Source organism: Trichomycterus rosablanca, chromosome 21 (assembly GCF_030014385.1).
Source record: "Trichomycterus rosablanca isolate fTriRos1 chromosome 21, fTriRos1.hap1, whole genome shotgun sequence".
NCBI lineage: Eukaryota > Metazoa > Chordata > Actinopteri > Siluriformes > Trichomycteridae > Trichomycterus > Trichomycterus rosablanca.
Window position 1 is genome coordinate 5,347,186 of NC_086008.1, and position 12,846 is coordinate 5,360,031.

A 12,846-nucleotide genomic window follows, 5' to 3' on the forward strand; every position below is an offset into this window, starting at 1 on the left:
GTTTGTTTATGCATGTTTTCGCAATTTTGCTATTCGATTGCCACTTGAACAACAAACATTGGGACCAAAAGAGGCAGCAGGCCATCACACGCCTCCTCCAGCAAGTGTGAAGCTAGTGACAGCATCTTTTCACTAGATTTCTACAGAGAGCTTTTTAAACACACAATGGATCTTTGCATTTCATTCTTGTGCCATTATTGGTTTGTTTGGAGCATTATTTCTTTCTCCGTCACATGATGCTCTTAACCAAACAATACTTACAATATGATGATTCACTTGAAAGTCATGTTTCAGGTCAATGGCCTGAATGATGTTCCTACCCCTGTATATGAGCAAGTAAATAGTGTGTTGCCCTGTGATGGATTAATGCCTATTAATGTTCTAAGTCTCCAAACTTGTGACCACGACAAGAAAGAAACAGTCAAAACTAACAAATAAACAAGTGTCTCCACTGTAAGGCTGATAAATACATAGTATGAGGTCAGGCTACAGCGGTGCAGCTGGTAGAAGTGTATCAAACACCACCAGGGTCCTGGATACCTGGATTGTAAACGATTTAATCTGTGAGCATTTTCTCTTCATCCTACGTCCCAAAACGTGCAGAAGATGAACTGGCTGTTTAAATTGATCCTGTGTGTAAGTAAGTTTGTGATTAAGTAAATTGAGCAAATGGAAAAAGTTTACGTTGCCCTGTCATGGGCTGAAGCCCTAGAATGTATTTCAGCTTTATGTCCAGCTTTTTGACCCTGAACAGGATAAAGTGAGTCGTAAAATGAATATAAATGAGTAAACAAATCAGAACACTAAAACAAGCTATTATTTAAAGCTGGCTGCATGTAACAGAATGTCCTTTCTCTGTCCACCACTAGAGTCGCTGCGTTTAGTGACTCACTTTACTGACTCAATTATTTTGAACAAGACGATCAAAGTGAATCAAATCTTTGATTCGTTTCATTCACAATCGATAATAACATGTAAGCACAGTGTAGGTTACCATTATCTGTAATAATCTACATTTACTGAATCATATATATCGTTTATAGTGTTTAGTATCAACTTATTTTATGATATGTATAAGTTTGGACAACAGTTGACAGGTGGCACAATCACACAGTAATAAAATATTATAAAGTAGTGTAATTTACCACTCATAAAAACATGTATATCTAACCTTTGTGTTGTATACAGTGTATATAAAATGTTTTATTGGTCAGGATTGAGAAACACCCTGGGCACATGGAAAGAACACACCCTATACAGGGCAGCAGTTTATCAGAGGGCATCATACAATCACACATTAATACTTATTGGCTGGTTAAAACAGCCACTAATAATACTAATAATGTTTAGCATCATTTAGTGTTTGTGTGGAAAGATGTGTAAATTAAAATGTCAAACTTGTAAAACATACTAGTAGGTGGATTGGGGGCCCTAAATTGGCCACAGGCGTGAGTGAATAATTGAGTTTGTAACGCTCAATAAACTGGCATCCTGCCAAGGCTGTATTGTTGCCTTGCTTCCAGTGTTCCTGGAAAAAGGTTGTGGACCAACTATAGCCATGATTAGAATAAAAGGGTTATTATGATGTCCACCTGATGTCAACACCATGAAGCGCAAAGTTTCTTTAAACCAAGCTTTTCCTCATGCTAAAACATGAAAGGGCCTTCCCTAAAATAATTTCTTTTATATAACTGATTTATTACACCTGTTAGTAACTGATGTGCTTATAACACGTGAATTCAAAACATTACTTTTGTCCATAAAGTGTATGCTGATGCAATTTGTTGCTGGTGGAGCCCTGGTTATGACCATGTTAGCAAATGCAGCAAAGGTTCACAACAATACCCTCATTGGGGCACAATACCTGGGCACAAATGTGCCTCAAGCCAGCCGACTCTAGGTTTCTAATGCTAAAGAAAAACAGTGTACGTGACAAGTTTTAATTCTCTTTAGAGGGCAAACTTATTCCCACCATATCTAAAAAGCCAATTTAGAGTCAGGGCAACTGCTCTCTGAGTGACACTTTAATAGAGAGGCACTGTACAGCAGCTGGTGGAGTGGGTGTCAGCCAGCAACATGGGTCCTGGGTGTCTGGGGTTGATCCTTGACTGTGATCACGGTCAATGAGTAGTTTTGCATGGATTTCCTTCAATGAGATTCAGTCACCAAACCTTCAAAGTAAATTCCAGTATGCATACTGGCTACTGTGTCTGGTGTCTGGTGTTTCCAGTAGTGCCTTACCTGTTCCAACCCTGACCAGAATAAAGAGGTCAGTGAATATGAAATGTTGGAAAGAAATGGACTTAGTCATAATAAAACGCTTAGCCTTGACACTTACTATTAAAATACATCCTTGTGAACCGATTCAAATGAATCACTTCAAAAGAGTTGTTCATGGCAAAACGATTCATTCGCGAGTCGCTCTGTAATTCGCAGGCGGAACGCGTCCACAAGCTGATGAGGGGCATTTTTTAGGAGTCGGTTACCTCCGGAGGGGGATTATTCGAGCAACTTTGACTTGAAACATCGATGCAATACATGCCAGCCGAAATTTAGACATTCTGTACAGCGTTTGTGAAGCTTTACTATATTTACATGGCGACTCAGCAGAGACTTAGCAGTCTTACTGGACCGATGTCTCCTCTACATGATCCGTAAATGTGGGTCGTGTGTGACACCGTACTGATGCCCGTTTGGTTCGTCTGACTTCGGGAGCGATTTCTCTCCAAGAACATGGGATTCCTTCATCAGCTTCAGCTCCTGTTGTGGAAAAACGTCTCTTTAAAGCGGAGAGGGCCGGTGAGTGTTTACAATATCGGTTTCATTATTGTTTGGCTTGTATAATAAGAAACGCACTCAGCTGGACCACCTGTATACACCTGCTCTTTACCTGCTCTTTACCTGTCCTTCACCAGCATCCCAGTTTATCTGCCAGCCATAGTAGTGATTTTATAATAAGAGTGTATTTGCAATTAAGTATCACTTAGTGTTTTTGGTAGAAAGTGCAAACCCAAAATACTTGGTCACTAACAGGTTGCACTGAACATCTCCCATCTGTATCCTAAGATGCGGTGACATATGAAAACCTGAGGTCCACCAGTTTGTAGATATACACCTACTGCTTGTAGCCCATCTGTTGCTATGCATGCTTCATTACAAACAACTTACCTTGCACCTATTCTAGAACACCATTGCTGTTCTCTGGGTCGTTTTATAGCTGTACCTGCTATTCATGAGGACTTTGTAGGTAGATACTGTGAACTATTGCCCGTCTGTATACACCTGCTCTTTACCTGTCCTTTACCCTCATCCCAGTTGGCCTGCCAGCCATAGTAGTGCATTTATAATAAGAGTGTATTTGCAATTAATTATCACTTAGTGTTTTTGGTAGAAAGTGCAAACCTAAAATACTTGGTCACTAACAGGTTGCACTGAAGCAGCTCCCATCTGTATCCTAAGATGCAGTGACATATGAAAACCTGAGGTCCACCAATTTGTACCTACACTAATTGCTTTTTCCCCACTGATGCACTTTGTAGATTTACACCTACTGATTGTAGCCCATCTGTTGCTATGCATGCTTCATTACAGACCAGTTACCTTGCACCTATTCTAGAACATATTTGCTGTTCTCTGGGTCGTTTTATAGCTGTACCTGCCATTCATGAGGACTTTGTAGGTAGATACTGTGAACTATTGCCCATCTTTTGCTGTGTACTCTGTCATGCATCCTTTATCTGTATGTCAGTGGGAAATAATTTAGACCAATGCTGTTATGATGGTGGTAAACCTTGTAACTATACTCATTGGTCGTTTTTTATCAGGTCTTACACCTGTCACCTAATACCCACACAGTAGCTCATGTTACCTGCATAATGATCTACCTCTTAATTTTTACATTAATGAGAAATAACCACCGGGCCACCAATGCTGTTAAATGGGTTGATTTATTGTAATGATTTTGTTTTATTGAATTTTATAGGTATACAATAACTGACTGCAGCCTGTAAGTTGCTATTCACAATTTTTTACCTTCTCTTTACCTTGTCCATCTATCATCATGGGACCAATATTGCTATTTTGTGTTGAACCATGTACACACTCCTGAAGTTACTCTATTATGTGGTTGCAGTTGCTTGTATACAGTTACTGAGTGTAACCCATCTGTTGGTATGCATGACCTGTTACGCTCAGGTTCAGCCAAATAAACTCTTGGTAGCTTAGTGGTAGACCGAAGTCAGGAGATTGATGGAGGTGACTGGTTTAAGCTCCACCACTGCCAAGTTGCTACTGTTGGGTCCCTGAACAAGGCCCTTCACACTTACCTGCTTGGATTGTATTTGGTTACAACTGTAAGTCACTTAAAGGCAGATAAAAGCATCTGTTAAATTGCTGTAAGTGTAAAATGTAAGTACAAGGTTTGTATAACTAACAGACTGGTAAATTGATTTATATAATCTGTATAACCCAATCATTTTTAAAGAGGTCCCAAAAACGTTTGCACAGGCACAACAACACCTAAAATTTTTAGCTCTTTTTTAAATTCAAATATCCAGCTTAAAAGCAAACTTCAAACAGTAAGGTCTGTGAAAATTATGTTGTTGCTTATAAACAAACCAATAAATTTCAGTACAAGGTTTGTGTTCCTAATAAACTGGCAACTTGGTTCATAAATCATTTTGTTTCTGATGCAAATAAATCTGGTAGGAAATTCCCAGTGCTCTCTTTCCAAACTGCAGATACTGCAGATCTGTTATTCCTCTGGTCAAGGTCATGCTGGAGTTTAGTTTAGAATTGCTAAGAAGGCTTGCATTTTATTATCATCAAGCGGTTTTACTGGGAAACACTGGGAGCAAGGCAGGGAAACACTGGACAGGGCTCCAATCCGTCGCAGGGCTTTGAACTAATCCCCCAATACAAGACTTTGGTTTCTTTAATCTACAGTATATGTAAGCTACAGGCTGATGTGCATATGTATGTGGCCTCAGTACAAAGACAGACGTGTCTCTGTTGAAGAATCTCTAGATAGACGTTGTAGTCAGTAGCTGAAATGATCATGAAGTGATCACTCACACGACTCACTTTACTGTAAAGCTGTGCAATATGTTTTGTGTGAACTGTTACAGAAGCACCGAGGTCTATATTTATCTCTACTGTGCTTCACTTGGTGCAGTTTGTCAACATAAAACCTTCATAGTTATACCACACCTCATCATCAAACTGCTCAGGTGAATCATGGGCGTTTTAGTTGGTTGATAGAGATACATTGATGGATGTTGGAAAATGGAAGGTACTAGCAATGTCTGACTAACAGAAGTCAGTTATCAGTGTTGTGCGATTTGCTTCGTGTCGTGCAGTTGTGTGATCAGTGATTTTTAATGGAACAAAATTGTGAGTTAGTTCATTTTTGTTAAGAACCACCAGCACACCATGCACAGAGGATAAATTACTGTAGTGATTTAAACCCATAGTGTACTATCAAATCAGCCAAAAGTTGCAGATTTAAAAGAAATGAATGGATTCCAGTGATAAGTGTGAGTATGTACATAATTTGGGGGAGCATATTTCAAAAGTACTCAACTACTAATCATTGTGATTGCATATTTGTATGAGTTATTTACGGCGCTTGGGTCTGTTCACAAATCCTTTCAAACTTCTGTATCTGTCGTAACATCCAACAATATTATTTCTAATGCATTGTTTACCCGAATTTTCTCCCAATTTAGTCGTATCCAATTACCTGGTTTGTATGTTCACCTCTACTGCTGCAGACCTTCAATCCTGACAGAGGAGGACTGTAACTAACACGCCCCCTCTGACACGTGTGCAGTAGCCGACTGCTTCTTTTCACCCGCACAATGCAGGTTCATATGGAGATTCGTATCGTGCATGGAGAGTCACACATCGATCTCCATTTTTCCCCGTCTCTGTGCAGGTGCCATTAATCAGCCAGCAGAGGTTGTAATAGCAGCAGTTATGAGAAATTTCTACATCCCCCTCCCTCCCTCAAACGACTGATTCGTTGTACGTGTAGGTCCTCGGCTGTCGGTTTGCAGAGCTGAGATTCGAAATCTGATGGTTTTAGAGAATGGCTTTCATAATAACAATGCTACAGTAGCTTTATTTGCCTGTCCGACAGCATCTGGTTGCTAGCCCAGCAGAATAGCTGACATCAATTATGGATGCAGCTTTAGTAGTTCAGCTGTTTCTGCTGTGTAGCTTAGCTTATTTCTGAGCATTTACTAGCTTACCCAACAATGCAAATAAGCTAGGATGGCTAAGGCGGGATGAAATGAGATGCTTGTTGAGAGTGAGACTGTTGTTACTTGTTGCATTTGCAAGGCAAAACTTATGAAGATGTTTTGTGCAACGAACACAACTCGGAGAAAAATGCCTTTCTGTTCCTGAAAAATGCATTTTAATGACTGAACTTTTTGAGTACAGTTACAGTTCACTCTACACAGTCAGTCAGTGTTCTAGTGGGCATCAAGGCCGTAATTACAGTATACATTATAGGGACAGTATATTAAGATATGCTCGGAATGCCCCCCCCCCTATTTAATTTATTGCTATGGCCTTGGTGGGCATAGCCTTGGTCTTCTGTGCCTGGCATGTGTTTTCATTACAATATCACATCTGGTTTGACAAGGCAAGAATACATAAGAAACATTACCTCCCTAAATCCTCCCCTCTGTTCTAAGAGCACAAGATGTTGCAATAACATTATGCATGCATTGTTAACTCTAGTAATGCCAGCCTGCAGTGCTGCTCTGGTGAAGAATGACATTCATATAGAGCCGTTTCCATTCCAGAAATGTGCACATTATTGCCCTGGCAAGAGACATCAGTTAATACACTGCTTTAAAGTGACGATTGCTTTTACCCACCAAAGGATATGGCATGGTTTATTTTTAGTAGTCCTTAGTGCTTAGTTCATGATATATGCTTGGATTGTAGGTCTGACTCAACTAAAGCATTTCATCTCTAAGTAGACAGATTGCTTGCCAGCAGAGGAGGATGGCACAATAATTTGAGCTGCTGAGATGCACTGTGTGATATTGAATATTAATGTATAAAGCAGCATCCTAAGGTTGGCATGATTCATTTTCCAAACTATATTAAGAACTAGTTGGGGTACATGGCTACTTGAAAAAAAAACTACTGTTGTATTTATACAATACATTTACATTGAGTAGATATAACAGTGGCAGCACTGTGTTATTAATAACTGCTCCTGGTCAGGGTGGGGGTGGCACGGTGGCTCAGGGGTAGCACTGTTGCCTCACAGCAAGAAGGTCCTGGGTTTGATTCCCAGCTGGAGCGGTCCAGGTCCTTTCTGTGTGAAGTTTGCATGTTCTTCCTGTGTCTGCTTGGGTTTTCTCCGGGAGCTCCGGTTTCCTCGCACAGTCCAAAGACGTGCAAGTGAGGTGAACTAGAGATACATAATCGTCCATGACTGTTTGACATCACAGGGCTTAAAACTTATTATATTAATGGTTTTATTGGTTAGTGCTTAAAAACTGTCTACAAATAAATGGAGAGGTGCTCGGGTGGCGCAGTGGTAAAACACACTAGCTCACCACTGCGAAAATCTTGATTTCTTTAGTACGAATTTCAGCTTTGCTATCAGCCAACCTGGCTCCTACACAGACAATTGGCTGTCTCTGAGGGAGGGCATGGTAAAGTGAGTGAGCTGCTGCAACTGTGGCCTCTGCTGGCTTGTTCAGAGGCGCCTGCACAAAGACTGGGAAGAATGGAGATCAGTGTGTGACTGTTTGTACACAATACTGATCCCTGAGTGAACCTAGGGCAGGTGAAAAGAAGCAGTTGGCTACTGCACATGTGTCAGAGGGGGTTTGTGTTAGGCACAATAATAATCACTGAAAAAATAAGAAGGACATGCCACTAAACGAATGAGGTAGTGGTCGAAGTTTAGAGATGGTCTAGCGCCTTGTCCATTGTATTCCTGCCTTGCGTCCAGTGTTTCTGGAGTCACAGTGACCTTGACCAGGATAAAGCAATTGATGAAAATTAAATGGAAATTGTCAAATTATTCTCTTTAAAACAAAGTTATAGAAATTAGTAAAATCTCAAGACTCACATTGCTCGCATCACTAAATGACCGCTGTATGTGACACCTGACCATGAGGTTGTTGGACTTCCCATTCTAAAAGCATGGGCATTTGTGTTCATTTGCTTCATCCTTTTTGTGGCCATAGCAGTCCCCCTCACTTCTGAAAACTCTGTTTACAAGATTTTGGAGTGTGTATGTGGAGGTTTGTGCTTATGCAGTCAAAAAAGCATTTTGAGGCCAGGCCCAGATGTTTCTTGCTCACAGGTGACATTGAGATTAACATTAGTGTTGAGGACAGTTAGTTACTTATAATACTTGTGTTGAATACAGCAGATATGATCGGACACGGGAACCCGAGAGAGGTTCATATAGACCTGGTTTAATGAATAAATATGATGTGGACTTAGGAGCAGGCTAAATATGCACACTTTATCAAATATAATTAAATGACTATAATTAAAACATGTTGGATGATTAATGTGGATCATTTTTGTTTAATCATTTAACCTTGTCATGGGTGCTGCTGTTTTCTCTGGGGAACCGGGGGGGGGGGGGTTTGTGGATGGGCTCTCAGCATTAACCTGGCAGAAGAAATGCCAGCCAATTGCTGATTGTGTATTTTGGCTGACAGTCATCTGATTCAGATCAGCAGCGAATGGAATCCTTCTATCCTTATTCATATGCGTATCATTACCTCCCTGCTGAATAGTGTCGTATACACTGTTAAATTTAGCTCGCTACTTTATTCTGATGCAATGATTCTTTCATGCTGAGAAACAACAGACTTGCTTTTATTTAGTAACATGAAGTTTGTGTACTTAGGTCTGGTTTCCTCTTTTCAGCTCTCTCGCAGTGCGGCGGATGGCGCAGGCCCGATGCTGATCTATATTTAGTAACAGCACGCTCGCTTTCATTGTATTCCAGGTTCCCAGGAGGTAGGGATTGCCGCTGTAAGATTAGCTACAGCTACGTCACGGGGCCAGTTTAATCAGCCGTGCTGAGGTCAGGAGGTAGATTGATGGTCCCTGAGAACTGACGAGTCAGCAAACACTGAAGCAGAGCTTGTACTTCCTTGTGAAGGCACGTTTTAAATAAAGACCATGCTGCAGTTCTTTGTTTATACATAAGGCTCTACCTAATTCACAGCCGTGAAAATCATGTCACGGGCCGTGAAATGAGTCGTGAAATTCAAATTTAATTATATTAATAATCAACTTATATAGCGCCTTTCACAGTACCCAAGGACGCTTTACATAGGAATCATAATCACAAGCAACACGATCAAACAGAAACGGAAGAAGACGAGTGAAAGTGCTGAGTAAACAACGTTTTTAGAAGAGATTAAAACTCAGAGAGAGAGGAAGAGAGATGAAGAGGGAGAGGAAAACAGTTCCACAGTGTAGGGGCAGCAACACTAAATGATCTACCACCCATGGTGATCAACCTAAACCTAGGAGCAACCAGGAGACCAGCATCCGACGACCTTAACCTACGAGAAGGGACATAGTGGTGTAGAAGATTAGCCAGAAACAGGGGGCCAGAACCACAATTTAAGGTTTGTGTTTTGCGATTTAACATTTTCCATTTAAGTAGCGTTCAAGTACCTCATGTTTATTGGTTAATTTGCGCTATGAGGCGTCCTAGCAATCCTACGGCAATTCAGTTAGCAATCGGTTAGTCAAAATGTCCAAGATGTCGAAGTCTATTGCGGCTAGTTTGGAGAACTACCAACCAATTCTGTGTACACAGAGGGAGAAGGGGGGATGTCAAAACATGACGAGAATTTTCATTAACATGAAGCCTCGCACCATTGCTGAATGTTCTAGGTTTACATTCAACTATAAAGGTCGACTGTGCTGTGTATTGTAGCTTCCATTTATTCTATCATTCAATTTTTGTATGTTATTCAATGACGGCCGTGAAATGTGGCTCTTTTCTTTAAAAATCTGTGACATCTGTGATTTTTGAAAAACAAGGTCCATGAAATTAAGCACATTTTCCCATGAACTTAGTAGGGCCCTAATTATACTGTGTGTTAATGGAATATTTGGGATAAAATTAATATGCTACGCTATATGGCAAATCTATGTGGACAACATGTCAATGCAAATCCATGGGCATTATTATATTGCTGGTTGTTCTTTGTGGTTGTAACAGGCTTTAATTATTTGTAAAGAATTGTAAATGGTTGTAGAATTATTGTTGTTTGTTGATTTATCATAAAGTTTGGTAGAAACACAGGCCAGTCGTTCTACAGTACAGTAATAGTAATGACAACAATGACCTGAGACTCTAATTTGGACTTTTCTGAAGGTAGATGGGTTAATCATGCAGTAAATTCTTCTAGCTGTCTACTGACCCCAACATTCATAAAATAAACAAGCTATTTGTGATTAATTAAAGCATAAAGTATGTTTGTTGATAGTGTTGCAATGATAAGGTCTGATAATTGTAACAGTAATGTGCATGCAATAACTGCATGTATGCGATCATGTCTGTGACCTATTACGTTATATTTAAAATCATAATAATCTCACATACTGTAATAGTAACCGCACACACAGTGCCACAGATGTCTAATGGGTATTTAATCAGTAATATTTGACAGTTAATGAAGGTACGATGCATTTCCAATAACGGAAGCTTACTTATATTTGGCGGTGATGTTGTGTAGTGAATGACACATTTACAGCGGTGTGTTTTTTGTTTTATGGCAGTGATGTGCTAAAATTATGTGTGACTGTTAATCAGAGGTCCTGATTTGACTTTGCTAAGCATCAGCATAAAGTGGACTGTCAATTTTACAGTGATTTATCATGTCCATCGACTCTGACGCCGTATTTCAAGTAAAGTGTTCATGTTTCTCCTGTTGCATCATGATCTTTATTTTATTATGTTGCAAGGCAATGTGACTTAGTTTATTTTCACACAGTATTTATGTTCTTTTAAAGCTTTTCCTTTTTGCTCCAGATCATCTACTGTGGTCAGATTTCACTGGTCTAGATGCTAGAAACACATTGATCTTATGCTGCTTCTTTGTCTTGTACCACCTGATATTACCCTTATGCCAAGTGCAACTCAGGCTGACCTACTTCCTGTAGTGCTTGAATGAATGTCTGAGGTAGGGCCGAGCGTAGCCGTCTCTGTATCTGTGGAGAAACGGCGAGAGTGAGCAGGATCAGGATGTAGTCACGCCAGATATCCGGGGAGACCGAGAGTCAGATGTCAGCCATCTGAATTAAACATGCTAAGTGTAAGTGCTAATGCAAACGGCTTCGCGCTGGTGATTTGTGAAGCAGGAATTTACTGAACAATGTTCTTACATTTCTGTCAAAGGTCTTACAGTGAAGCTTCAGCTGTGCCGTCATACTACGAGCAGAGATAACAACAAGGTCATGTGACTGGGAGGACCGCTTCAGATTCGTGATTTCAAATACCATGGCAACAAGTAGAGTTTCATTCCCATTCATGGAGTTTACAGACTTGTACTTGGTGTTTGCACATTTTGTAATATTTATTTAAACAAAAAAGTATTGATTTAGCCCAGAAATGCTGACATGGTTTAAGATTAGATTTTACATACAGTATTTACAATCCAGTTTACAATTTGCGCAGATCTCTCAATTTTGGAAAACTGTAGTGTATAAAAATGCTGAGGGTAAGTTCATGGTGTACTGTGGTGTAATCTTGCATTATTATACTGTAGCGTGGATATTAAAACTGCAGAAAAAAAAACTTTGGGAAAAGCTGATTATTCCTGAACCCAGATGCTTAAACATTTATAGTCATATAACCAAAACCTATACATCACATGACCTTGTATGCTACCAGTAGTACCAGTAGAAATGGCTCTCTTCTCATTGATCTTTTTTCCTTTCTCTAATGTATACTTATTCAGTGGTCAGGTATGTAGATACAGGGTCTGTTCGAAAACCTAGTGAGCTACCTTGCTGTCTACTGCCTACCTAAGTAGAGAGGATTCTAATAAGTCATTGAACTAGGCAGATTATTTAAACGCACTACTTAGACAGCGATTTTCTTGATTACGTCACCGCAGTTTTCGCTTACTAAGCTAACACAGTTAGCCTCAGGCCATTCAAACCAATGAGTTGAGGTTGCACAACCTGCTAGCATGCCAGATAACACCTGTCACTGACGATCCCGAATGTGCAAATAAATGACACTGAAAAGAACTCTGTTCGTTGCTCCGCACCATCCGCCATGCTTGTCATTTTTTGTGAGAAAAGTTGTGCCGCACTGAATGCTGGGATTGCCTTTACTTCGAAATAAGGCACCTCATAAGGCAGCATTTTAGATTTAAGATTTTAAACATCCTTTTTCTCGGGAGAGTTTAGGATGACATAAAATGCATCTATGTAGAGAGATTTTTGAACAGACCCAAAGTTTTCCACCCAGACAAAGAAAATGTTTAGGAAGTTCTCTAAATTATTTAAAATCTTTTTACAATTTAAGACCTGTTTACTACTGATACACAGTAAAGAGTGAAGGGACTAGGGGGCAGCTACTGATACACAGAGTAAAGGGAGTGGAGGGACTAGGGTGCAGGAGGTGAAAAAAACACTCACAGGCCTGATTTGGATGTAAATACAATCACCTGTAAAAGCTGGACATTCCCCAAGTCCCCCAATTTATTAGTCTAATCACAATGAGTCTCATTATGCAACCCTCGTACTGTTAACTATTTTTGTGAGCCCATTTTCAGTTTTTATTACTCTTTCATTGGCAGTTATTACACATAAGGCAACTAGTCC

The 12,846-nt window shown here is 40.0% G+C and overlaps 1 protein-coding gene across 1 annotated transcript in view; it reads left to right on the forward strand.

Moving 5' to 3' along the window:
• Window positions 1-2,448: 2,448 nt before the first annotated feature.
• The window catches only part of abca2 (ATP-binding cassette, sub-family A (ABC1), member 2), an 83,944-nt gene continuing 73,546 nt past the window's right edge, over window positions 2,449-12,846 (forward strand). Inside the window, exon 1 of the mRNA XM_063017777.1 lies at window positions 2,449-2,799. Coding sequence (XP_062873847.1) covers window positions 2,734-2,799 — 66 coding nt within the window. The 5' untranslated portion in view covers window positions 2,449-2,733. The remainder of the gene's footprint in view (window positions 2,800-12,846) is intronic.